Source organism: Buceros rhinoceros, unplaced genomic scaffold (genome assembly GCF_000710305.1).
Source record: "Buceros rhinoceros silvestris isolate BGI_N320 unplaced genomic scaffold, ASM71030v1 scaffold9753, whole genome shotgun sequence".
Taxonomy (NCBI): domain Eukaryota; kingdom Metazoa; phylum Chordata; class Aves; order Bucerotiformes; family Bucerotidae; genus Buceros; species Buceros rhinoceros.
The window spans coordinates 8,117-35,296 of NW_010404220.1; the positions used below are offsets into that span (position 1 = coordinate 8,117).

The following is a 27,180-nucleotide window of genomic DNA, read 5'->3' on the forward strand; positions in this document are numbered from 1 at the left end:
TCCCTACAGGAAAGGAGGAAGATACTATTAGTGGTTTCTTAACAAGTCCTTTCTGGAGTAAATTGAAAAGTAGGTAAGCAAAATGTGGTGTGTCTTTACTGATACAGGCAGGAATTTGGTGGCATTTCTCCTAGAGTATCAACATCCATGAATCTGCAGTATAAAACTTTTGAAACAGTGCATTTAGCATAGTAATTAAAATGGGCCACACAATGGCATGGCGAGTAATTAAGCTGTGATGATAGCAACGGACTTATCTACATGAAGATTCAAAAAGGCATCACTTAACAGGCTGCTGACATAGCTGCTGTGGGAATATTGTTGTTCTTCAATATGCTGGTATAACTGAAGGCATGACTGGCCTTGCATAAAAACCACATTCACCTCCAATCCTGCCATACTGCTGGCTGACTCTCTTCAACTCAGAATTCAGGTGTAATAGAACAGTTTTAGTATGTTGTTGCCTTACTCCTGTGGTTTGATTAAGGAAATACTAAGGGACTGATGACTTGGAAAGAAGCTTCCAAGCAAGAGCAAGAATTAGAACCAGAAGAATTCAACTTCATTTTAGTTAACTCTAAGAGTACACCAGCACTGTCCATTAAGATAGGAGAAAATTAACCATGACAAAGATTTTGCACAGCTTTAACTTGGGTCTAAAGCATAGAAACCAAACTTAACTGAGGCTGAGACTATCATACTGCCAGCAGCCTAGATTACTACTAGCTCAAGCTACATAATGTTGCTCCCCACACCAGTAAAATTTTAAGATAAAGGCTGAGGCAATTTTGTACTAGTCTTGTGGCTTAACTAGGATGTCAAATAGTTGCCTAAAATATGAATATTTATTAAGGCAGCCTTTGTCTATCCTTGCATTCTTAGTTTTGCTAATTCTCTTGCTGCACATATATGATTCTCAAAGACACTGAGTTCTCCAAAGGTATGACAAATAACTGTCATGTTCTGTGAACTCTTATTTGGTGACATGAGCCGTGCCAGACCTCAGACAGGAGAATATGTCCTGTAAACTGGCAAGAAAGCCCTTGCTAGCCTTCTCAAATTGCATTGCTAACACTGAGAACAAGGTTCCCTACAGTAAGACAGGGTGTGTTTCCAAGGGTTCAGCCAGTTTGTGAGTATCCCTGCCCATCTTCCTCCATCTCCAGAGTTTTGTGGTGTCTGGCTTTATGCAAATAAATGGTCTGGCTTCCATACGATGGAGGCAAATGACAATAATGGAGGGACAACTAGAGTTTAAAGATGGGAACAGCCCATCTGGATTTCTACCACTTCACAGTCGCCAAAGTGAAGTCTTGCTTGTGCGTATTTGCTCCTCCCTAGGTTATTCACTTGTTATTGCCTCTTAACTTTAATGCAGAGTGAGATTAATTCAGAGTGAGAGACTTGTGGTGGTTGTATAACACTAGAACTGGGTTTATCTCTGCAAATTAAATTGGGGAAGCAAGATCACTGACAGGCAGGACTCAGTGCCTGGAGGCTGTTATTTCTGCTTTCCAGCATGGGGCTGGGCAGAATGTCCTAAAGCTATGACTCAGCTCCTAGAGAGCATGTTTTAGCTTTGCTTTTCTCCAAGTCTTTTGCTAGTGTTCTTTAAACAGTGACCTTCCAAATGGGGGTGAGTGGTTAACTAATGTTTCAGCTTTTAACTGTTTTCTCTTCCTCTCTATGAAAAACTTAATAAATTTAGGGAGGCTCATTATGATGAATTATAAAGACTATCTCCACTCGAAAGTATACCATCAGGCAAGCTAGTCTAGTTTCAAAGTAGGATTCAGTTGCCTTCACTTTACCTGCTTATTGCATGGTTTTCAGTGGGCATGCTCCTCTTAGCACTGGTGCAAGTATCCTGCAAAATCCCTGTTAGCTGTAATAGTTTCCCCCTTGTTACTTTGTCAGAACGGGCACACAAGCTATCCTTCCAGTGACTAGTATTTCCTAAATAACCATGGCTTACTATATCAACTTTTCCTCTAACATCTATTTCTACTCAGAACCACTTGAAACTTTCATAGCAACACCTTTGTTCCTGTGCATCAAAGTTCCCTAGCTGTGGCCAAATAAATCACTTGCAGAAGAGAGCAGGTATAGCTGACAGATCTTTCCCATATGAGCACTTATTGCTGATTTACTTGAGCAATGTTAAACACAATTCACAACCCATCTGGTAAGCAGCTAGATTTAACTTTGCTTATGTTAACAGCTAGTTCCCTAAAGGCCTCTGTCCTGGCTGAATGGAAATGGAGACCTTCATGGTGAAATTATCTCTTAAAGACCTAGGAATTTGTGTTCTTCCTACGTTAAAAATCAGTTAAGTATTGACATCTTAGTGGCAAGCTCAATGAGTCAATCTGTAGCTGTTGACTTAGTAATACGTTGAGGGAAGGGAAGAATGAGAGCAAACCTCTGAAAGTAACTTCCAAGTAATGGATAAAGCATCAGGTGTAACTAAGGCAAATGACAAATAGGCTATTGAGAATTACAAACTTCTGCTAGAGGATAGGCAATGCTTCAGCACTTGTATCTGGGTGTGTAGTATATCTCAGATGGTGTGCTGGATAAAAGGGGTGGTTTGGTCTGTGACTGCCTGCCTGGATATAGGGGAAACTACTAGTAGATGATCAAGTAGCTGGGCTATTCTCTAAACAATCCCCTGGCTTCATTTGTCACCCTAAAATTCAAGGGACTTAACTGAAGTCACTGCAGTACCCCAGACAGATTCATAGAACAGTTTCTGTCACAGATGTGAATGTCCATTTCTTTTTGGCTGGGTATCGATCATCTTCAGAATTCCACAAAGACATTGAGTCCCTCTATTCGGTAAGTATGAGTCAATGCTTCAGCTGTGTAGGAACCAAGCGTGGTGACTGCAGGTTGTATTTGGTAATGTATCTTGTATCTCAAGATGCAAAAGGGTCTCATGGCATAGCATTAAGAGCAAGTCATACCAGGCCATGCTGTCTGTGACTTGCAGGTTTTTTCAAAAAAACCTATGGTTACTTGATTACTGTTAAGACAAGGGTGTGGGGGTTTGGGTTTGGGTTTTGTTTTGTTGTGTTTTTCCTGGAGCACGCTGTCTGCAGCCTAAGGAATTAATTTTATTTTACCTGTTGGGTGGTATAACCTTAGAGTTCTTCTGCATATAGAAACATGAATAAGATCTAGTGGCTGCTTTGGGTGTTCTGGTGTCATCTTCATGGGTGCTTGGAACAGATCCTATTAAGTGTTTCTTGCATTCTCTCCTATCTTTCTGTAAAGATACAGCTGGCAGTGCTGAAGGAGAATAAAGCAAAATACCTGAAGTCCTATAAATATTTTAAAAGGGTAAAAAGCTGAAGGCTGAGAGATTAAAACAGGGTGATGCAAGTAGAGCTTGTGGATGTAGGTCAGTGTGACCTACTGATTAGGTATTACCGAGATGAGGGTTCATCACCTAGTGGCCATAACTTCATGCTTACTGTAGCCTGAGATGACTAGACAGTGAGTCAGACTTCCTACTTTCAAGCATTTCTGGGCTTTGGCTTTCAGTAGAACAAAACTGGACCAACAGGTCTAATTTTTTTTTTCTTAAAGGTAGAATATTATGTCTGCCTACTGATTGTTAATTTGAATTTTTTTAAAACTACAGCAAGCATAGCTGACCACCACCTCATCATGTCTACCGAAGCTGAAACTACTACTACCAACAGCCAGCCTGAACAACAGGCTCCCACAAAAGCACAATCTTCAAAGAAGGAAAAAAAGAAAGGTAAGAAATGCTTACACCTTGAACACCTTCTCTAGTCAGTGACCTGAATCTTTTGCACTTGCCTAAAACTAAGATCACTCTTACAGCATAGCTAAAATAACTCTGAGGTTTCAAGCTGACTGGAAAAAAAGAGTAAATAAGCTAGTAAAATAAATATAACCAGAAGGTACGGTTTTCGTTTGACCACTCTTAAGTTCTAAAGCTCTCAGTTCCACTTGTTAAATGACACATTTGTTGAGCCTGAAAGTTACTAACAGCCCAGAGAAGAGAAAGCCTCACCGTTCAGGTAGCTGTCAGTCTGATCCTGAACTCATTTTCTCCCCTCCCTCCAGAGACGGAGTGATGTACAGATTCTAGCCCAGAGAAGCTAGAAAACTCATTCATGAGAATTATTGTAGATCTTTTTTTGTATTGTAGATTTTTTTTTTATAGATTAGGTTGTATAAATATAATTACCTCATACAGAAATATATACCTAGATACATGCTCAGTGTTGAGTAGAAAAGAAAAGTGAGCTTTTCTGAGAAGTAGTGGAAACAGCAGAAATGGCAAACTAGCTAAAATCCAAAGTGATTACAGGGATGGGGGTACAAGGACTTGTAGAAATTATGGTGATAGAAAGTTTTAGCACAAGAACTAGGGAATTTGTGCACACCAAGAACAAGTCTGACTACACCAGAAAAGGAGCTAACATCCGAAAGGCTTATTGAGCATCCTGTATAGCCATGGGAAGCACCATTTCTGCTTGGTGTTCTTGCTTAGTACTTGGCTGTTGCGTATAAATAGTTCAGTTTTATGTAGCAAAAAATTGTTCTTAAGTCGTCAAATACTGAGAACTGGGCTCCACTGTTTGAACTGAGGTCAGATTCTGCAAAAGCACTGTGACCTTAAAGGAGTAACTACCTTGCAGTGCACATTGTAGTGGAAGGACTAAGGGTTCTTTGTGAGCTACGCTCAAGGGACTGTTTTAATATGTACTTATATGGTACATTTTTTTAAAAGACCTTAAAGCCACAACAAAAGCATTTCTCCCTTTAAACAATAACAGTAAAAAGAAACATGTTTTTCTGTGTTTCAGGGCCAGAAAAGACAGATGAATCTCTCTTGTCCAGATTCAAAGGTGATGGTGTAAGGTACAAAGCTAAACTGATTGGCATTGATGATGTCCCAGAGGCAAGAGGAGATAAAATGAGTCAGGATTCAATGATGAAGCTGAAGGTAAGGACTTGAGCTGGCATGTAAGGAACAACTTCTGGGTGGCCTTCAGAAAGCGGATCAAATGGTCACTTTGGCACAACTTTGAATACAGCTTAATGGTAACATGGTAATAACATTGCAGGCCTAGGTCGATGTTACTTTTAAAGCTGTAACCCCTTGCTTAAGGGACAATGTTTGTCTAACAGCTTGGTAATGCTCCTTTGGGTCTCTGGTAGGCATCAGTATAGATGCTAATAGTATGAGCTTAATCACAAATAATGAGCTGGGGTTTTGCATGGGGAGAGGTGAACTCTGTGCAATTTAACACTGACTTCAAATCACAAGTTGGCATCCTGTGGCAATAGTGACACCAGAAATACAGATAAGCCAAAGAATAAATGAGATGTGCAGCAACACAGACGACTACTTCTGCACCCTCACATAGCTTCAATCAGGCCAGGAAAGCTGGCAAAGATGCTGCTACTGCAGCGGTTTTGAACTAAGATAAGTTTTGAAGCTGTAAAATACTTTCAGAGGAAACACCATCTAGTTGTGAGGCATCGCTTCAAACATAGTCAGGCATATGTTGCAAGAGAAATTCTGTAGTAACTGTACAGTTGCATAGGAATAACAAGATTAGCACTAGTATAGTCACAGCAGTGGCTCATGAGGAAACTAAGGAAAAAAGTTAAAGTTCAATCTAACAGAAGTCTGATCAATAATTTGATATTCATCCTTTCTAGGGAATGGCAGTGGCAGCACGTTCTCAGGGTCAGCACAAACAGAAGATCTGCGTGAATATCTCCCTCTCTGGTATAAAAATAATAGATGAGAAAACAGGGGTAAGATATGACTTATTCTCTTAATGTGATTGTGATTCTTAGTGAGTGAGGTGCTTGCAATTTAAACCAATCTGAACTAGTTTTCTAAATGGCATCATGCCCCTCTTCCACACATAAAAATTGGCTTGTGAAATAGCTTGTAATGCTGAAGCCTTCTGCCACGAAGATAAGTACACCCTCTTGTGGTTAGTTAAAGGATGATAAATCTGAGTCTTCAACTGAAGCCTTCCAACAGTTGCAATCATTCTAACTACAGAGAATAGCAGCTATTATATTTTCAGCAATTTAAACCAATAGTTATTTTCTTCCCAATTCTAGGTAATAGAGCATGAACATCCAGTAAACAAAATCTCCTTTATTGCTCGGGATGTAACAGACAATCGTGCCTTTGGCTATGTATGTGGAGGAGAAGGCCAGCACCAATTTTTTGCCATAAAAACAGCACAACAGGTATGGATCAGACATCTTTTTCCACTAGTTATAAGTAATGCTATTCTGTAAACAATTAACATGTGAGAAGGATGTAGTATTTTGCTGGTTGCCCTATGAGGTATAAGGGAATACGAGGACAGGTGGATAGACTCTTCTCCAAGAGGAGGATGGTAGGAATTGACTGTACCACAAGTGGTTTTTATCTTGTTCAGCTTTTCTGTAGTCCAGAATAAAAACACTCAAGTAGCCTTGCTTACTATGATTAACCTTACTTAACAGGTCCACGCACTGTGAAGTCATTAGTGAGATGAATGGAACCATTATCATGGTCTGTCCTGTACAGTGACCTGTTACTATCAGTGAGAATGCTAATGATTGAGTTAAATAGCCAGAGCTTCACACAGAATTAACAGGAATTATATGAGAACTAGACTAGCAGCTTCTTTTATGTCTTGTGCAGCAGTGAAAACAAAGTTACTGAATTGCAATGGTGTTTCTGGGGCTGGTGGATGGCAGGTCTAGTCCTTCTAGAGTTACTTCTGTGAGGGACTCTGATCCTTTTATGCTGGATTTCCCCCATGCAGAAGTCCTGTAGACAGGGTTTGTCTCTTCGACGAGAATCTGTATATAAGCAGTATTAGAAGCAAACTACTTGGGATTACTGCCAAGTATTGCACAGCATCCTAAATGACCTGAACTTAATTTAGATCTTTATTATAAACACATTATCATGACAAGCTAATAAAATTATAAAGGTCTAAATGAAGTCACTGTAATGATCTGACAAACCAAGACTTCAGAGCTAGTAATTTCTTCATACACATCTCTACCTGCCCTCCTAGAGAACCTGTTGACAGCTTTAGACACACTACAGGTAGGATGGAGGGGCTTCTTGTGGGAGCATGTTACTCCTTTAGTAATGGCTGTAACAACCTCTCCTAAGCTTGTTTTATTAGTTTACCTGAGTCCTGTACTGGCCTTGTAGTGGCTTCACTGGAATTGTTGATTAAGTAGAAAAGCTTTCTGTGTGTGCTTTAGAGTGGAGTATGTTCTTTCAGCTTTCTGCCTTGGGTGCTGCTTGCCAGCCTATATACTTAGGCAAGCTGTAGACTGCTTGACTTACTGCTAGTTTTTTCCAACACAAACTCATCTACCTGAGTAGTAAGGACTTTTGCAGCTGTACTGTTTGTCAATGTTGGTTACTCTCAAAATGCCTTTTCCTGCAGTTGCATGTCTAAAACCATTGATTAGCAGAGGATGATGCTCAGATATAAACAGTGAGATCTGTTCAGCAGATTCTCTGCTCTAAGCCAAAGGTAGTGGCTAAACAGGGGGATTTTTCCTAATCTAGGCAATGACACAGCTGCTATGTACCTCAAGCAGAAGCTCCAAATTGGTATAGCTGAACATGCCACCATCCCAGCAACCACTCAAAACATTCTTGTTAATGAGCGTGCAGGGAATATTGTGCCTTTCTAATTCATACTTTCATCCTTATACAGATTCCACTTAAAGTTTCTGTCTACTCTACGCATATGAGGCAATGATAATCTTATCTTATGCTTGCTGATTTACTATTTGCATCCTGTTTAAATGCAAGTATATTAGCTATAGAAGCTTTCTCCAGGTTCAGCATTGGAGTAGGTAGAAAATGGATGGATGCAAACTGCTTTTCATCTTTGAGTCTACCAGAAAGCTTGGATAAACTTTGCACTTTTGAGGAAAATAGTCTTGCCATCCATGTATGAAACATTACAAACGTTTTAGCCCTACAAGCTTTTTACCAAGAACATCACAAGCTTAACACAAGTACAGGTACTTTCCCTCTGCAGTTAACAGTGGTTCCAAACTGGTTGTATTACCCTTGGATTCTTCATAAGCTATCTTGTATGGAAACTAGTCAGTCCTTTAAACTCTTGCTTTTCTTGTTGTCTCAACCTTACTGTTGCACCATGTAGAAAAGGTTGGCTTTCTGCACCACAGCTTGCTTCAGTAGAAGTCGAGGGAGAACAAACTAACATCTGGCCTAAAACCTACCATCTTTTTCAGGCTGAGCCTCTAGTTGTTGATCTTAAGGACCTCTTCCAATTAATATATAACATGAAGAAGAAGGAAGATGATGACAAGAAAAAGGCAAGTAAAATTATGGATACTGCATTAGTCTGCATAGAATTAAAGCTTTCTTCAGCTTTGGCTTGGCTTTTGGGCTCTTCAAGACTTTGCCCTGAGATCTATCTAACTCCAGAATGACTTGAAGTTATTGGTTGGTAGTGATACCAGCAGTTTCATATTCTGCATGATGTCTAGTTACTAAAAGTCTTCTTTTCTTTAGAGTGAGGAAGCAAGTAAGACTGAGGTAAGTCACTCCAACTTGGTCTCACTTGATTAGTTATGCTGCTGCAACACAATTAGCTTTGACTTTACATGACCAGCATTATGGATGCAATGTCAGATGCCCAATTACATCAAATGAGAGTAAAAGGGACCTAGAAAACCAATAGTTCCTGGTTTCTTTAGGGGAGGAAAAAAAACAATAGTGATGTCTCTTATACTTCCTCTTTTCATCAGTTGCTCTTTGAAGCTTGCAAGCTCCTTGCTTAAGATAAGTTTTGATACTCCAATCACTGACACTGTTATCCATCTATTACAGAATGGTAGTGACACACTCCCTGCTGATCAAGCTGACAAAATGAAATTGGTAGGTTAAATTTTAGAACTTTATGCTCATACCAGTAAGAAGTTCAAAACTGACTGCCTCCATATTGTGTGGGAAATACAGTATTTATAGATGTGTTTACAGTATATCTGCATAATGCTTCATTCTTGCTCTTATAAGAACTCTAACAGATACCAATTCTTTCAATACTTCTGTGTTCAAGGGAGTTGACCAGATGGACTTGTTTGGGGATATGTCAACACCTCCTGATATGAGCAGTCCCACAGTAAGTAGACTCTAGCTTAGCTCTCTTGGCTTTTGCTTTGAAAGCAAGCTTAGTCCTAGTAATAAGATTTGTTTTCACTTTATTAGACCTGGTTTCTGGTTTCACTGAGACCTCTGTCTAGCCATTATCAGTGTACTAGCATCTTGGGGCTATAATAGTTACTCTAGTTAGTAAGCAGGTACTAATGCTATCTAGCAGAGTTCACTTGAGACTGTGTGACAGAGATAATACTGTATTGTTAGTCATGGAATTAGAGAATAGGTCTGGGTTGAAAACCCTAAAGATCATCTAGTTCCAACCCCCTTGCCTTGGGCAGGGACACCTTCCACACAATCAGCTTGCTGAAAGCCCCATTCAGCCTGCCCTTGAACACTTCCAGAGATGGGGCATCTACAACTTCTCTAGGCAACCTCTTCCAGTGCCTCACCACCCTCACAGTAAAATATTTCTTCCTAATATCTACTCTAAATCAACCCTTTTTCAGTTTAAAGCCATTATCCATTGTCCTATCACTACATTACCTGATAAATAGTTCCTTGCCATGTCTTCCTGTAGGCCCCTTTTAGGTTCTGGAAGGCTGCTATAAAGTCTCCTCAGAGCCTTCCCAAGTGCTTATCAGTAATGCTGCTCTCAATCTGCTTATTGCACAGAACCTTGTACTTAGCCTTATTGAACTTCATGAGGTTCACACATGTCCACATATCTAGTCAGATGGCTTAGAAATGCGTACTGGAAGTACATGCCTCTTTTGCTGTGAGAGCTATTACAGAAACTCTGCTATAGACCTTTAAAGCTGATGCTCATTTTATGGACAAGTGAATCATTAAGTAAGTCCCTCAGAGTGGACTCCTAGCCATTCTAAATGAGTAGCCCTAGCTCAAGGTGTGGCCTAATGCCATGAAATTGTGTATAAACCTTGTCATAACTCAGTATGACCCCCAAAATCCTACCAGTTTACTCTGGCATAGTAAACCACCATCAGCCATGATACTATTGGTGCTGTCCAGCTAGTGACCAAGTCTTACCTTTCTACTGCCTGCTTGGTGGAGAGATGACATGTTAACACCTTCCAGTGCCAAATAGCTCTACAATCTTACACTGAAGCTAGGACTACAACTTGAAGTCACAGTACTGCAGTGTGATATCACAACTTGTCAAAACAAAGCAGTAGAACTCAAACAGGGGTTCTGGCCTCAGCTGAAAGCCTGGGTGTAATTAGTGCTTAATGATTCTACAGATATATAACTAAGGGATCTTAAAACAGGTGCTTTTAACATTGAGTTTCTGAAACAAAGTAGCTGTGATTTGGCCACAGCCAGCAGAGCTTGCCTTAATGACTTACAAGATGAAGCTTTAGTGTATCTTCACTGTGACGTTGAATAGTTAATGTATTGGATACTAGGATCTTACCTTCTGCAGATGTTTTCTGTCAGCTTGTGTATTATGCAGCAATTCCTACATGAAACTAACTTTATTTTTCTCTCTGAACAAATAGGAAGCTAAAGAGATTCTGTTAGTGGATCTAGATTCTGAAATTGAGACAAACCAGACTATTGTAAAAGAGGATCTCTTGAATGGAATCCCAACCTCTCTTCCACAACCAAAGCCGCAGACACCCTTCACACCTGAGGGTTCTTTCTCTGCCAGTCTGAGCTTCTTCCCCACACCTAATCCAGACCCTTTCAGTGATGATCCTTTCACACCAGACCAATCTGCACTGTCTTCATTTGATTCGCTAACATCTGCTGATCAGAAGAAGGGAAGTCTGAATACCTTGGCACTGGTGGGTAATGGTGCTTCAAATGGTGATATTGACTACTTTGGTAAACAGTTTGACCAGATATCTAATAGAAGTGGCAAACAAGAAGTGCTATCAAGCCAGTGGCCACTTGAGAGTAAGCTGCCTACAGCAAGAACTCCAAATGGAGTACCAGAGAGAGAACAGAATGGGTTTCTTAAAACCCCATCAAACCTGTTTGTGGAAGGTCCTTCTAAAGGAGTATCACTGCAGAATGGAGTAAAGCTGGATTCTGAAAGCAATATCCAGCTCATGTCACATAAACCTATAACAATTAGCCCACCACCACAAAGTACCAAGCCAGGAAGAGGAAGGAGGTCTGTCAAGGTGAACAGTATTCAAGTAATTCATAGTGCCATGCATGCTATTACTTAAAGAAGCTGGGTGAAGGAAGCTGTTCTTTCTTCATATTGTGCAACTGGCTAAATAGCTTCACAATTAATCTACTTATCTTCTACTTGACATGCTTACTCTAACCTCTTTGAAGCCATGATACATTCTAGCATTCATGAATGTATTATAGTAGCTATGGTCACTAAATTATATACTCTTTTCCTTAATGCTGCCATACTTCTGTAAAGGTCTGGTAAGTATGCTGCTATGTATATTGCATAGTACCAGAACATGTTATGATAGCCGTATGCCCATCTACCTGCTTCATAACAATGAGGTACTAGTTTGCAGAAGCCTGTGTAGTGTTTCAGTACCTGCCTACTGAGGGCAATCTCAATTACTTGCCTGATTAGAAGCAGGGTGGCTCTGGGTCAGCTGTGTTTGTCTTGCACTCAAATGATGCAAAACTCTTTCTGACCTTGCCGCAGCTGCAGGGGTCACTACAGACTGAGCAGGAAAGTTTAGAGGAGTGGGGGAGGGGTGTAGTGAATAATCCAGTTGCTTTATCCAAGTGTTATTCTTCTGATGTTGACTTGTGACTACTATATATTATACCTACTTAATATCATGCATCTCAGTAGTCATGAACAAAATGGTGAAGTTTTAAAGTCTTACACTTAGTCTCTAAAGGATACATCAAAGCTTCCTGCTCTGCTCTTGCTGAAATAAAAGCTTGTAGCTCTGGGCTAGTGAGTCTTGATTATGCTAGCATGTATTGTGCTGTGCCATCTCACAAAACTTCTTTTTCTTTCTAGACTGCATCAAGTGAATTATTTAGCTCAGACTTCTTTGTGCCGACTACAGAGAACCTTACCTTGACCTCACTAACAGGATCTATGACACCGAGTTCACTGGACCTCTTCAAAAGTTCCACACCATATCCATTGGCCAATCTAGGTCAGTTGAAAAGGTGAAGGTCTTGCTCCGGTCTGAGATGTCTGCTGACTCAAACAGGCATTCTAGTTTTCTTTTATTTCATGTGAAGTGCCATGCCCCTTATTCCATGTGCTATGTCCTAAACTATTGCGTTTTGTGAATAGAGGCCTAAACTTTGCATCCTTACTGGGACAGGGGTTTTTTGATTGAACTTTGATAGCACATTACTGCTTCAGGTACAGAAGGTTCAACTGAGCCAAGCACAACCTGAGAGGTTATGATAACACTGCTGCTGCAGAGTCTTAATTCTTCACACAGAAGCAACTATATGGCAAAGCATGTCACTTCTGTGCTAGGCTTGAGTGAGTTTCTCCTTCTTTTATGTCAACCTCAATTCTGTTCTTCCAGGACTGAAACAGAGCAAAGTAAAAAAAAAAAAAAAAAAAACAAAAAAAAATCACCAATAAAACCCTTTTTCCCCTCTTCTCCCCCCCCCTGAAACAGAGCAAAGTAAAAAAAAAAAAAAAAAAACCAAAAAAAATCACCAATTAAACCCCTTTTCCCCTCTTGCTCCCCCTCAAGTGACTTGACTTTCAAGTGTAAATCAAGAGATTTTTGTAAACAGTAAGTGAAAAATGTTTTGCTGGTACCCTGAGTGGAATTGATACACTCTTGCTTGAGGTCTTCAAGTCAATTAAGTGTTGTATAACACAATGAAGTGTTGTATAATGATCTCTCTTCAGGTGGCTTGCGAGGAACTCTGCCACCATGGAATATGCAGACACCTACTTTCGCTCAGAGTACACCAATCTTTCCTGGGTCTATGATGCCTGGTCGGTCTGCAGGATTTAGTCCATCAGTTATCCTTAGCAGTCGAGCAGTGCCACGCTGGAACCAGTCTGCATCTTTTGGTCCATCAGGCTCTCAGTCCTCTAGTCTCTGGGCACCAGTTCCGTCTAGTCCATGGCCACAGCTATCCAGTGCTGTAAATCCCTTCCAGAGTAGTGCGTTCTCATCTTCAACATCACCCGCTCAGTTGACAACTGTACTGCCCTCCGTGTCAACAACAACTAGCCCACCTCAGCCACCACCTAGAATTGCACCTCAGAAGGAGCTATCCAAGAAAGAGAGTGATGCCTTTATTGCACTGGACCCACTTGGTGATAAAGAGATGAAGGATGTCAAGGATATGTTCAAAGACTTCCAGCTGACAAAGCCACCTGCAGTACCAGCAAGGAGAGGAGAACAGCAAAGCCTTTCAGGTGCTTCTGGAGCTTTCAGCAATTCTTTTAGTAGTACCATAAGCATTCCTCAAGATAGTAGAGATCATAGTGACATGGAAGCTAGCATGCTGTCTGCCAGAAAAATCTTTCTGTTTTTTCTTTAGCTGGGGCAGCTGTGCAGGGATTGGGATGGCTGCTCACCAACATTTTCTGATAGAACTAAAAATTTGGTTTAATGGTGACTGAAACAGAGGGTAGAAGAATTGTCTCCCCTAAAAATCTTACAGAATTGAGCAATGTCAGTGGCCAAATACTGACACCTAATGCCTAAACAACTAGAATGAGGTAAACTAGGTTGGTACAATGTCAGAAGTCTCATCTACTTTAAGTGTAGTGAGGCACAAGCAGGATGTAAAGTAACTTCTGTGTGGGTTTTTCATGTATCTAATCAGATGAGCTTTGGTGTCAATACACAGGAAGAGCTGAGTACTTGTTAAAGCTGTTAAGTGATTATAGCAGTATGTCTCTTTTCTTTAGAACCACCAATGCCTGTTCCCCGACAGAGTGTGCTGCCGGCTGATGGCCTGTTTGAAAGTCAAGCTAAAACAGACCTTTTCAGCGCCTCATCTGTGAGTAGTAAAAAAATTCCCAAACAAACAGAAAAAAACCACTCAACCTTTCTTTCCCTTTTACAACAGGGGTGCCTATGTTTGAGCACGGGCTTGGTTCTGGCTTTAGAGGCAGTGGAACAAAACTTCTTCTATGCTTGAGGCTCATATGTAATCAAACAGAGGGCTTTTGTTGCAAGAAGGCTAGCAAAGTACAGTTATGTTTGGCTTGGGTCAATAACCTCATGCTGCAAGCCCTAGCAGGAAGTTCAGTATTGGGAGCTTCTACAGAAGACTGTAAAATAATGTAGCTGCAGAAGTCTTCCAATTTGGTTATGCTTACCTTTCTTTAGAGTAGACAGAGCAGTGTGGACTGAGCAGCTCTCTTGCTGAACAAATGGGAGGCTCCCATGTTCAGTACTCCTTGGGGGAGGAAGTGGGTTAAACACATTGCCCCATTTGGGACACAGCACTTGAATCCCTTGGTGGAAACTCTGAATCCTTTCCAGAATGCTGGCTTAAGACTGCTAATATTTGGTTAAACCAGATCTTATCATGACTACACTGGCTCAGCTCCAAATAAGTGTTCAGAAAAGACATCTGTGCTTACTGAAAGATACCTTGCCTCAGACTAGCATAACTGCTAACACTGCTTTAGAGCCCTTTTCTCTTGTTAAAGAAGTACAGTTAATGTGTATCTAGCAGAGACTCTGAAACATTATTTCCAGAAGGTGTTTGGAACAGGAACTAGCTGATAGAGGTATGCAGACCTGATGAAACCTGGAAATCAATAAAAGTCCATGATCTCTCTTTCCTTAAAAGGAATCTCAGAAACCACCTGATACTCCTTTTGGTGATCCTTTTGGGAACCCATTTGCATAGATCGGGTAAGCCTTCCATTAATAAGACAACCTACTTCATTTCTCTGAAATTGATTTAAAAAAAAAAAAACCTACAGACTAAGCTGCCTAAGAAACTACACTAGCTTAACTCTTATGCTTCTCTGAACTATGGCAAACTATTCCTAGGAGGACACTTTTGCCAGAGTGCCTCTACTCAGACTCTACATAGCTGCATTCTGGCTAAGCCTAGCCAGTTTCACTTTATTAGAATAAAGGTTTTATTCTTCCATGGACTGAAGGCCATGGCCACAACAGATATAGATTTTCTTCCCTTGAGTAAAGTTTGAGCAAATGTGTACTGTAAAATTCAGAGGGGCTCACTAAGTCGCTTCAGATGCCCCTTCAGAAGAATGTTAGCATGCGGTGCCCCATAGAGCTTTCTGAAGTTTAATCCCCTAAATAACTGTGAGTTTGTGCTCTGGGTGAATTCAGATAAGAACAGAATAAGGACTGTTATGACAGCTATTGTTACTAGAAACTAATGTAATAAACTTTCATACCAGTGATTAGAGAACATAAACTGTCAAACTAGCAAATCTATTCCTCTGCCCCACCTCCAGTTCTTCCCCTGAAATACTGTCTGTCTTCTAACAGAAGACAAGTGTTGCTATTTATTGCTTTAGTTTTTGTTCTCAGTGGCTCTAAGCTAGTTTGAGCAATAAAACTATGGCTTGTATCCATTCTAACCTTAAGTCTTTTTTGTCACACTAGGCATAACCAGAAAAGGACAAATGGAATAACTGGACCTCTTTCCACATGATCTTCCTACCTTTCACTTTACTGTCTGCCACTCTTGCTGCTGTCCCGTGATGTCTGTAATTTAAACCATGTCCCAGTGGATTGAAACACAAACCCTCAAAGAATGTGCTGTGAAGATGACAATTCAGGGCAAAGCAAATGGAGAGTTGGGCTCATGCTGGTGACCCAAGTTCAAACTGGTGGATGTTAACTTTACTTTTAGTTCTTTGCAGTCTTTCACAAAAGAGCTTGGCAAAACTAAGTCATGTGTCTTGTAAGCATGGTCACAACAATTCTTCTTTCTGTAGCACTTACTGTCCTAAAATAAAGGAACTGACTGTACCTGGGGAAGAAGTGTTGCATTCACGTAAGGGAATTGAATTAGTAGCTAAAACTCCACACCTTAAACAACTAGGTCAGTTGTCTGTTATTACAACAGCAGCCAGTTGTAAAGTGGATGCTACTCAGTTCTAGTTGGTGGCCAGACATATGACTTGGTCTCTGAGCTGCAGTGATGTAAAGTCTATGGTGGAGGCAGAAATCCAATACATGTATATTTAACTAATGGTAAAACTTGCATTCCACCATAAACTTTTAATAAGGGGATAAACTGTGGAGTCTGTAACAGAACTACTGGAGTCCTACCTACTAGAGATCTACACTGTAGGGTCAGATAAGCTGAAACACTTCTTGCAGAGCATTGAGGTAGTCATGGATACTAACTGTTGTCTTGGTGCTAATACAGCTTTTTTCAGGGAGGGAAATCTGCTAGGAATACTTCGCTATTAAGGTGGTTTGGCAGACAAATGGAACAAGCAGATAGGCTTCTTATGTTCTTATCTCAGTGAACATCCCTGATGTTGCTCAGTTTGAGTTGTCATGTGGTGTAGTGTGGCGTGTTTCCAGCACGTTTGAAAGAAACAATCATAGCTTCACTCTGTGCCTAGATTCCTTGTGGACAGATGCACCACCCCTGTGCCATTAATGTGAGGTAATCCTCCATCTCTGAAGGAGATTTTTCTGAAGTACCTCTTTACTAACATCTTTAATTCAGTTGCTTGTAACTGACTGTAACAGCTACATTCTTGGGTGGTGGTGGTGGTTGATGTGTCAGAGGTTTTGCTGTTAATACCAAGTATCAACTTGAAATAGTGTTGTTAAATCAAATGCTGAAGCAGTTGCTGAACTGGAGAGTTAAAGACAACTTGAATACAACCAATCTTGCAATTGTATATAAACCTCTTGCACTTTCTGTAATGCAAAAAAGCTATGAATTTAAGTATTTGTCTCAAACTGGAAATGTAGAAACTTATGGATGTGACACTGTTATGTAAAACTGTACTATTACCTATTGAGATTAAACAGAAGCAACTCTTCATACCAAAGACATGTTGTTGTTGATTCTGTCCGCCTTAACTCAACCCTGTGGTCTAGTTGAGGGTGCTAAGAATTGTTTTTCACAGGTTCTTACTATAGGTGTCTGGTAGCAAGGTCTTAAGCCTTTCTCCAGCTTCTTGCCTCAGGCCTGTTCAACAAATGCTGTCCCACAGTAAAAAATAAAATCCCCAGCTGACTTAGTAAACTGTCACTCAGTTTGTCTCCTGTTAGCTGCTCAGCCTGTGTTTGCTGCTGCTAAAGATGCCTTCTTGCTCCCTTCTGCAGGACCATGGAAGATCAGTACTTGAAATTTCTGAATGCAACACAGTTTATTAAATCAACTTGTCTATTCCAACTTTGCAGCAGGTATAAACTGATGCTGGGAAAAAGCATCAGAAGAAACTTGATGCTAAATCAGAACATTTAGCTCAAGTTCAGGACAAATTTTACAACTCCTTTAATGCAGATTGCTATAAAAAAAAATCATTAGAAAGTTACTGGGTTAGACTAGTGTTTAGTACTGGAGTCAGACCTGTAACTGTCAGTCGGATTTATAACTGAGTAAACAGAATGGGTTCTTGCTTGCCCAGTTCTATTACTGTTTGATTAGGATGGTTAAGGGATTGAAAAGAACTCATTGAAAGGGAGTTAGTATCCAGCTTGAAATATAGGTCTTGCAGCGTTCCAGAGAATCACTGATTTTTTTTTTTTTTACTTGGCTCCATGACAACAAATAATTTAGTACGTAAAGATACTGAAAAAATAGTTGACTGACTTGGTGCTTGAGTGAAGGAATAAGTTTACCAGCATTTACGTTAAGTATCTAAATAAGCGTTTGCTGGTCAAGCTAAAATTAAGTCCTGCTATGCTGCAGTCTTGAAATATCTGTCAGGATGATCACTAAGAGCTGGTTAGCAGGATCTCTTTCTTATGAGCTAGCCAAAGATGCTTGTTGGTCTGCTAGCTTATTTTGAATAGCTGCTTACACTGATTTAGTCTCTCTTGAAAAAAACAAACTTTGGTGTTGTATATAGCATCAGTTGAAGCAGGTATGATGAAACACTGCAATATGACAACTGTCTGTCTTGCATTCTTGCTCAACAAGTAAGTTTAGTGCAGCTGGACTCACTAAGGTAGACTGAGGCTGCATCAGATTTAAGTTCCTCTAAATGAAATTATCCCAAATTAAGGATTGAATAGGCAAAAAATTTTCCTGCCCTGTTCCACACCCTCCCTTCTCCCTGCCACAAAAAGGGGAGACCAGAAAAACTTGAAAGTAATTTTTTTATTTACCTATAGTAATTTGGAATATCTTTATACTAGATAATTATTTTAAGCTTGCATCCAGATACTTAATTCTTAATGCTAAATGGGATTATTTATGAGTTACTTTTGTCTTGTGACTGTGTTCAGAACATGATGCCTTAAATCTGAATTACAGCAAACTATTGAATGGGAATGACCTCCTAAAGAGCTTGCTTGCTGTTTGGGTTTTGGCGAAGGCTATAAAAGAACCAAAAAATTGGGGTGTTCTTTTATATTGGCTGGAGGAAGAAGAAAAAGAAATCTTGGAACTTTATTCCTCTGATACTCCAAAGATGTTAGATGCTGAATTTGCTCTTCTAAACAGCTCTGCTTTGGGAATTATTTGTTAGTTACATGAGTCACTGCTATGACAGCTTTTTACTAGGCACTTAACTGTTCTATAATTAAATAGAAAATGTCTTTCCTATATCTAAAAGGTAGTAGTAAATAAAAATGGCTTGTTTTTAACCTTGAAAATACTTTACACTATTTCCCAATCTCCATGCAGGAAAAAGTGGAATTTTCTGAAAAGTGGACTTTAGCGCATTTACCGTAAGGCAGTTTTGGCCCATAACTGGCATTCTTCAGTAAGCACTGCTTTTTGTTTGTTCTCTTGTTAATAAATAACGAAAGGAGCAAATAAAGAAATTACAAATTCAGCCATGGGAATTCTTGTCTATTCAGCTACAAAATTAGAAGCATGTATGTCATCCCGCAGCTTATACCCCTGCTATGCACTTTCGGGGTGGCCACCTCACTTTTGGGGGAAAGCGGAAGGTAAGTGTCTTTGGTTTTCTGCAGATTCCTATAAAGTTTTTTCTCCAAGAGAGAGCATAAACCTTAAACACAAACATTGCTAATGGTAGCTTGCTCAAATATCCAATGAAAAAGGAAACTGCTTCTTGCAGTATTTCAAGGAGTCACATAGAAATGGTTTATCCATTTATTTTAAAGGCAACTGGTAGCAGTTGAAGCCATGTTCTTGCAGGGAGATGGAGCTCAGGCAACTGTTTTCTGTTCCATGCTGAGTGTCAAAATATAATCTCATCTTAATTTGTTTCTTTCTGAAGATGTGCAGTTTTATCCTGACAGTACTTCTATTCCTATTTGAAGTCTTCTAGACTGCCAATTTCTAATTCTTTGGAAATAGAGCCTTTGTGCGTTTTGCTCTAAGTATCATTAGAAAGAGCTAAAGGCTTAGTACACACAAGAATATCGTGAAAACAACTGAAGAGCTGTACTACCAGAAATACAGCTGCCTAGTCTGTATGTCATTTATGAGAATGGTCAGTACTAAGTGGTGAAAGAATGTGAGTCTTATAATCTGAACAACCAAGTATTGCCTCTTGCGCATGTGTCTAGGCCTGTGAGGGTGTCTCCTGGTATTATTGCTTGAAATAACTGGGCAGACTTTGCAAAGCAGCCATCAAAACTGTAGAAATTGCTGCTTCCCTCTCTCCTATGTGTTGATGGTTATTAGTTTGGCATTCAGGATCTTTTAAAACACAGGTTTGATATAATCAGTTTGAAACAATACAGCCAGAAGATAGGATTTTTAGAGAGATTCCATAGCAGCCGATGTGAGCCAGCAGCTTAACTTTGCATCATACTAAAGACTGCAGCTTCATGATGGTGCTAGCAACTACAGCTGGCAAAATTATGCCCTTGTGTGATGCTGTCACATCTCTCAATTTAAGAGAGCCATACCTTGTGTCTTGGTCAGTGCTAATTGTCAAGACTTATGTCATCAACTGGACTGAATAGCTATGTGTGTTGAAGTATGGATCAACAACAAATGACCTAACCATCGTGGCCTGGGGATGTACAGAGTGTATCGTGCAATCCAAGACAAAGTGTGAGCAATTTTGTGTACTCATTGTGAAATGTCTTTTCCTTTCCAAAGAGCACCCTTCTGTCCCTTGAACCTCCCTTGTAATGGATTGGGGTTATTTAAATTTCCACGCTTGTCTCTGAAGTTCTTGCTCTCAGCTGCCACCTTCAGTGACATTCTTCAGTAGCCAAATTGTTTTACCTCCTTTACTATTTAAATTGTGTAACTTACTATCTCTCATTTCAGCATGGTTTTTCAGTAACCTTTTCTTCCTGGGTTTAATGTGGAGGTGACAAGCTTGCCAATTTTCCTAATATCTTTGATCTTCTTCCTAAACAATGAATTTGATTAAAATGCTTTTTCCATATGGGTCCCTTTGAATTTCCAGACCAGTCTGAATGGTGTATGTGTTGTCGGTGTCCAGAGTTCATGAGACACATTTGCAATGAGCTTTTTCTGATTTTTTTTTTTCCTTTTCTAGCCTCAAGTAAATCTAAAACCCTAAAGCTGGATCTACAGCAAATCACGTGAACCCTGTGCACTGACTTGGAGGGGTTCCAGGGGATTGTGAACATTACTCACTGAATATTCTTGCAGAAGTTGCTTAGTCAGGATTATGTGAAAATCTGTGCCACCTGAAAATCAGGTCAAAGACAACCGTGAAGTCTGGTTTGCAGACAGCTGATGGCAGGACTTAAAATTGCATTGAAAAGTTCAATTCAGCCTTACCTGCCTGTGATTTTTTTTATTTTAGACTCAAAATTATGACTTACAGGAATCTTTGGAAGACTCTTTTGGATCTGTACTAGCTTGAATCCGATCACTCCTTTAGGCACTCCTCCTAGACACTGCCCTTTATAGCTTGTTCTTACTGTCTGCAAGGGATTTTGGCTGGATTTTAAAGGTAATAATTTAGAAATTCAGAAATGCATTTCAGTGTAGACTTCTACAGTACCTAAATAGCTGATAATTGCTAGGAATAAGACATCGATCTGCTTTTAGAAATCCTATTATATTTCTCAATATATCTTTAAGGTCTAGAATCTAAGGATTCCCACTCCCAACATCTCTGAGGACAACCTGTCAGTCTTCAACCCAAGATACCAGAGTAGATGTTTTTGCTTGGAGGCTTACAGTCCTATATCAGTAAGAAAATAGAAGAGTCACATGTGCATCCATCTTTGCAAACACAGGAAGCTGATTCTCACTTATTTGCCAGACCAGTAGATTTTTATTTCTTGCCTCTGTAGATGTTACTGTTATGCTGAGTAGTGGAAAAATATTTCATGGAATCATAGAATGTTGAAAGGGACCTTTAAAGGTCATCTAGTCCAACCCTGCTGCAGTGATCAAAGAAATCTTCAACTAGATCAGGTTGCTCAAAGCTCCATCCAACTGTCCTGGAATGTTTCCCGGGATGGGGCATCTACCACCCCTCTGGGCAACCTGTGCCAGTGTTCCACCACCCTCATTGTAAAAACTTTCTTCCTTGTGTCTAGGCTAAATCTCCCCTCTTTTAGTTTAAAACCTTACCTCTTTTTTCTGTCACAGCAGGCCCTGCTAAAAAGATTATCCCCATTTTTCTTATAGCCCCCCTGTAATTACTGAAAGGCTGCATAAGGACTTCCTGGAGCCTTCTCCAGGACGATCCCAGAGCAGCCTCTCCTTATAGGAGAGGTGCTCCATCCCTCTGATCATTTTTGTGGCCCTCCTCTGGACCCTCTCAAACAGGTCCATATCCTTTTTGTGCTGAAGACTTCAGAGCTGGACACAGCTCGTCTCACCAGAGAGGAGCAGAGGGGCAGAATCATCTCTCTCAACCTGCTGGCCACACTGCCTTTGATGCAGGATACAGTTGCCCTCCAGGCTGCAAGTGTACATTGAAAAGTCATGTCCAGCGTCTCATCCACCAGTACCTCCAAGTCCTCCTCCTCAGGGCTGCTCTCAATCCTTTCATCCCAAACCTGTACTGATAATGGGGATTGCCATTTGGTAGAATATTATATAGCAACTTTTCAAAGCATTATCTGCTTACTGTGAAATTACAGTAAATTGTAGTATTGCTGAAATAGTTGTAAGATGAGAGAATTATGGGCAAAGGAATTGTTTTTGAAGAGGCTGGAGGGCTACATCAAACTTCAATTTTACATTACACCTTTAACTGTAGAATGCATTGAAAGAGACCGCTGGAGATCTTGTGAAAAGTTCCGTTCAAAGCAGGGACTTGGATTAGGTTATCTAGGGGTCCTGTCAAACAGTCTTGAATATTCCCAGTAAGAGATAATCTACTACTTCCTTGGATAATCTATTCCAATGTTTAATTGTTCTCATAGTAATATTCTTTTTTATATATATTCAGATTGCATTTCTCCTGAAGCAACTTCTGCATGGTGCCTCCATCTTCCATATAACTACTTTTTAGGACTTAAACTTTTCTGTAGGAGTTTCTAAGAGATGCTCTATACTTCCTTCTTTTTCTTTCTTATTTTTGAGTTATAAAAAATATAACACAGGGTAAATGTGACTGCAGCACAGCTTCAGCTGGAATTATACTTTCAAAAATCTGTATCAGTTCCCAAGCTGAAGTATCATTCTGATGTGTGTAAGCATGCACACTTAGTCAACACTTGAAATACAACACCTTGCAGAGTGTTTTGGGATTTGTAAATCTCAACAACACTGGAGAAAGAAATCTGCCCCCTAAGTGGCGTATGAAAGTAGACAAAAAGGCTCAGATTTAAAGTATATACTTCGTATTATATGAATCTAATCACAGTCTTTCTGGTCAGAGCAAGGGTTTATCCTATTCTTGATAGTGATCATTAAAAGATGCTCAGGGAGAAGTGTAAGAATGAGGCAGGTATTCAATGCTATCTCCCAAGTTTTCAGTGTTTTCAGCTGAGAATCGATTAATTATTGATTAGTGAATTAGAGAATTAGTGAAAGGGAATTCTATTTAAGATGGACTTTTCACAAGGTTGAGCCTGCATCCTCTGTCAGGTACCCCAATGCCTGGTGCCAGACACACAGCAAATCTTCACACTTCCTTATCAGCTAAGCATTTGGGCAATCCCTACTTCATGGAAAGAATTCTTAGTTCTTAATTTAAAAGTGGGCACCAAAATGAAAGTTACTTTAGAAAATATATGCCTAACTGGCCATGTATTCAACTTTGCAAGCTGAAGAATACTTACGTAGCTAAACACTCATCTGTTTTTCCAACTATATGTTAGGCTATTAGCAATAATATCTTTGTTTGTGAGACTTCTTTCAAGTTAGGAAAGCACTTAAACTTTTGTCTAGGCTTAGGGGGCACTCCATTAAAGTTAATAAGCTAAAAAATCACGAAGGCATGTACTGAAATGTTACACCTATTTAAGACGTGCTGCTGTGCCTTTGTCTTCAGCTTTAGTATGGGGAACACAGCCACTGTCTGAATAGGGCAACTGCAGATGTTCTCTGTGTATCATTGTTTGAATCCCTGCAATAACATGACCCACCAGAAGAGCATGGGAAAAAAAGGGGGGAAAAGAGCTAGCTTGTAAAGTGTTAAAAGTTTTTAAATGTGATTTTAAACCACCAAAGATTAGGCATTTCTTTATACATGTAAGTACCAAGTGTTGCTATGAAAGTGAGGCAGAAAACAAATTGAAGATGCTTCTAAAACATTGGTGTGTGGTTTAAATGCGAACTCACATGTGATTTTAGTATAAGGCCCAGAACTGTACTGGAATGTTTTCTTTGACAGCTCTTCAGGAAAAGCTTTCCACAGGGGAAAAAGAGAACTGAATGCTCCATCTCAAATAAACTGCAAGCTGAGCAGCTGGAGTGCATGGGGGCCCTGCGACCCATGCATCTATCAAAGGGTAAGCTATAGCTGGAATGCTTTTTCCGAAGACGCAACCAAAGGGACATTAGCTGTCTACCTTATGGTTATTGGAAGATAACAGATTGCAACTTTTAGAATTGTATGTTCATGATTTGATGAAACCCATAAACATGTCAGATCTGAAGCCATAAGCGTAAGAGAAGACTACATCCAGATGTATAAAACTGGTCAAGTGTTCTCATTCAAAATGTTTTGTTGATAGAAGTTATCTGTTTTGGCCATGTGAGTATTTCTATTAAGAACATTACTTCTCAATACTTTTTCCCTTTTTAAATAAAAAAAGCTATTTTTTTCAAAAGCCAATTTTTATTCTCTTAGGGGAGTTCTTCTTATGAGACTTTAAAAAATAACAGACTACAAAGCATACAAAGTATACAAGACGCATTTTCTCATTGGACTGAAAATAATAAAAACAATGAAATAAACTACACAGTGAAAAATTATGGAATCATGTAATGTTTTGTGTTGGGAGGGACCTTAAATATCTCCTAGTTCCAACTCCCCTGCTGTAGGCTGGGACACCTTCCACCAGATCAGGTTGCTCAAAGCTCCATCCTTTGGCCAACCAAGGCCAACCTGGCCTTGAACTCTTCCAGGGGTGGGGCATCCACAATTTCTCTGTGCAGCCTGATGCAGTGCCTCACCATTCTCTCTTCTTTCTTACAGAGGTGAAGGACCACTTTCTTACATTTAATCTAACTCTACTCTCTATCAGTTTGAAGCCACTATGCCTTGTCCTATCACTACAGGCCCTTGTAAGAAGTTCCTCTTCAGCTTTCTTGCAGGTGCCATTTAGGTAATGGAAGGCTGCTATGAGAAATCCCCAGAGTCTTCCTTAGATACTTGCATCTTTATATACTTGCTATAACATTATTATTAATTCAATATTCATGCATGCGTCTTTTACACAATGAGCTGTGGCAATGGATTTTCAACCAAAATGACAGCAAAGATGCTTCATTTTCAAAAATTGTAAGTTCGGTCGAAAATCCTCCAGTTCTGATACCTGTCTTTTCTCTCTAAGCAGTGTTAATAGTTATTTATCCTTTAAGTTTCGCTCTAGGCGTATTGAAAGATTTGGACAGTTTGGAGGCTCACCATGCCTGCAGGCCTTAGGGGATACACAGAGGTGTCATACCAGCCAGTTATGTCCTGAGGAACCTGAACCAAACTGTGGTGCTGACTTTCAGTGCGATTCTGGTAGGTTTTGGTTTTGTGCCATAGCAAGTTATGCAATAATTCAGGAAACCACGTTTACTTAGCTCTGTGAAGTAACACAGCTTAAATCAGTTTTCACTGAAGACAAGATGCATAAACAAAAAGAGAGAGATGTTTCAGAGCTTTTCTAACTGAGGATAATTTCCTGAAGCACTGCCTTATTACTGTGGTTTAAAGAGTCCCCAGTTTGTGGACAGGTGGGTTGCAAAGCCACAACACCAAAACTACAGCATGAGAAGGGGTACATTCCTCTCACCTTCCATAATAATTTGCATCTAATAATTTAAATTCTTCTCCTGTAATTTCTGCTCCATCATTAAAAGCTGATTAATATTGAAACAATTACAGGAAGTAACAACTTTCTGCAAAAGACATCAGTTCTCCTATCACTGTTCTTAGGCATCCCAGTAAACTCGTAAGTAAATATAGTTGTATGGTTTTTTTTTTTAATTTTAAGGAGACAGGGTGTAGAACTTGAATTGTCTGTGACAATAATAGAAATATATGAAGAGTAAGATCTCAATAAAGAGTAGCTGGGTGTGTCATTTGAACTACATCTTGGGGGAAAAAAAGCATTCATTCAACGTTTCATTCTTTGATTAGGTCGATGTATAAAACGACGACTTGTGTGTAATGTAGATAATGACTGTGGAGACTTTTCTGATGAAGATAACTGTGAGTCTGAACCACGATCACCATGCCGTAATCATGATATAGATGTATCTGAAGTCGGCAGGACCGCAGGGCAAGGGTACGTAATGAAGGAGAAAGGTAGTATTTGACCTTGTGAAGAGTCTAGGACTGTCTCCAAAGCCAGCTGAAAATACTGGGGTACACTGATACGTCCAAAAGTGATATTTGAATTGTGTATGCATTTTATTCAGAAATACTGGTTTATTTTATATAATTGGGGAGAATTAAATATTTATAAGTACAGTATAAACCAATCATTGTGTTAATACACAGAATCATATGTAGAAGTTACAATATACTTACAATACTTATTATTTAAATGTAAACCTAATAGATACATTGGTATGTTTCAAGTGATATTTCGTAATGAATCAGTCATTCCCAACTACTTTTATTAACATGTATCTATAAAAGGGAGAAAATATATCTTGATTATTTATACAATGGGATGTCTTACTGCAACAACACTTTGCCTGCAGCTTTTTTCCAGTATTGCATTTTCCACTTCCCAGATTTCACTGTTTACAGTAGTTTTCCTCACTAATCTAAGCGAAAACTTAATATTTCTATTTCATACGCTGTCGGACTTCTTTCTTTTCAAACAAAAAAAAAGAATGCGTGACATACTTTTGTCTCCAAATGCAGTTCGAAGGCAGCTATCCAGACCGGGACAAACGAAGCTAGCAGTATAGTACACCACCACCTTGTGTTTAAATGGAAAGGATGCACCCCTTCTATTTCATTTCAGTAACAGTCCTACTGCACGAGAACAAAAATGCTGCCGTTGTAGCATGGGGAAGTAAGCCAGGTTCTTAGGCACTTTTAGAAATATCTTCTCTACTGTTTCTATTATAATCCGTTAATAAAAACTTCTTTGAGCAAATGTTGTATAGATGTACAGCCAGCAATGCTGGCAATGTTGATGAATCGATAACCACTTTCTACACTGACAGGTTTATGGACAAATATCAGACATAAATACTGCAAATACTGAAAAGGTTAAAATATATGAAACAGACATGGAAAGGCAAAAAGAAACAATCAATAAAGAATCCTCCAAGAAGCAGTTAATTTTTGAAGTATCTCCTGTACGTTGGTGCATAGATGCATAGAGCTACACAGCCAATATTCCAGCTTCTCTGGATTGGTA

At 39.7% G+C, this 27,180-nt stretch overlaps 2 protein-coding genes across 2 annotated transcripts in view; both read left to right on the forward strand.

The window, feature by feature from the left end:
• Window positions 1–3,597: 3,597 nt before the first annotated feature.
• Window positions 3,598–14,959, forward strand: DAB2 (Dab, mitogen-responsive phosphoprotein, homolog 2 (Drosophila)). The gene is made up of 13 exons (XM_010133305.1): window positions 3,598–3,766; window positions 4,845–4,984; window positions 5,707–5,805; window positions 6,124–6,255; window positions 8,287–8,370; window positions 8,570–8,593; window positions 8,888–8,935; window positions 9,117–9,179; window positions 10,675–11,304; window positions 12,126–12,267; window positions 13,002–13,508; window positions 14,007–14,098; window positions 14,900–14,959. Exons 1-13 carry the CDS (start codon window positions 3,673–3,675, stop codon window positions 14,957–14,959), a joined length of 2,115 nt encoding a protein of 704 aa, XP_010131607.1. The 5' UTR covers window positions 3,598–3,672.
• A 4,140-nt stretch (window positions 14,960–19,099) lies between these two features.
• Window positions 19,100–27,180, forward strand: part of C9 (complement component 9) — an 18,945-nt gene continuing 10,864 nt past the window's right edge. Inside the window, exons 1-4 of the mRNA XM_010133306.1 lie at window positions 19,100–19,176; window positions 24,003–24,096; window positions 25,172–25,319; window positions 25,941–26,088. Of these exons, the coding sequence (XP_010131608.1) occupies window positions 19,100–19,176; window positions 24,003–24,096; window positions 25,172–25,319; window positions 25,941–26,088 (467 nt within the window). The remainder of the gene's footprint in view (window positions 19,177–24,002; window positions 24,097–25,171; window positions 25,320–25,940; window positions 26,089–27,180) is intronic.

Coding starts and splice junctions, on each gene's coding strand:
- DAB2 (XM_010133305.1), top strand. CDS start 3,673: ATGTCTACCGAAGCTGAAACTACTACTACCAACAGCCAGCCTGAACAA. Junction 9,180..10,674: donor CTGATATGAGCAGTCCCACA/GTAAGTAGACTC, acceptor CTGAACAAATAG/GAAGCTAAAGAGATTCTGTT. Junction 11,305..12,125: donor GAGGAAGGAGGTCTGTCAAG/GTGAACAGTATT, acceptor TTTTCTTTCTAG/ACTGCATCAAGTGAATTATT.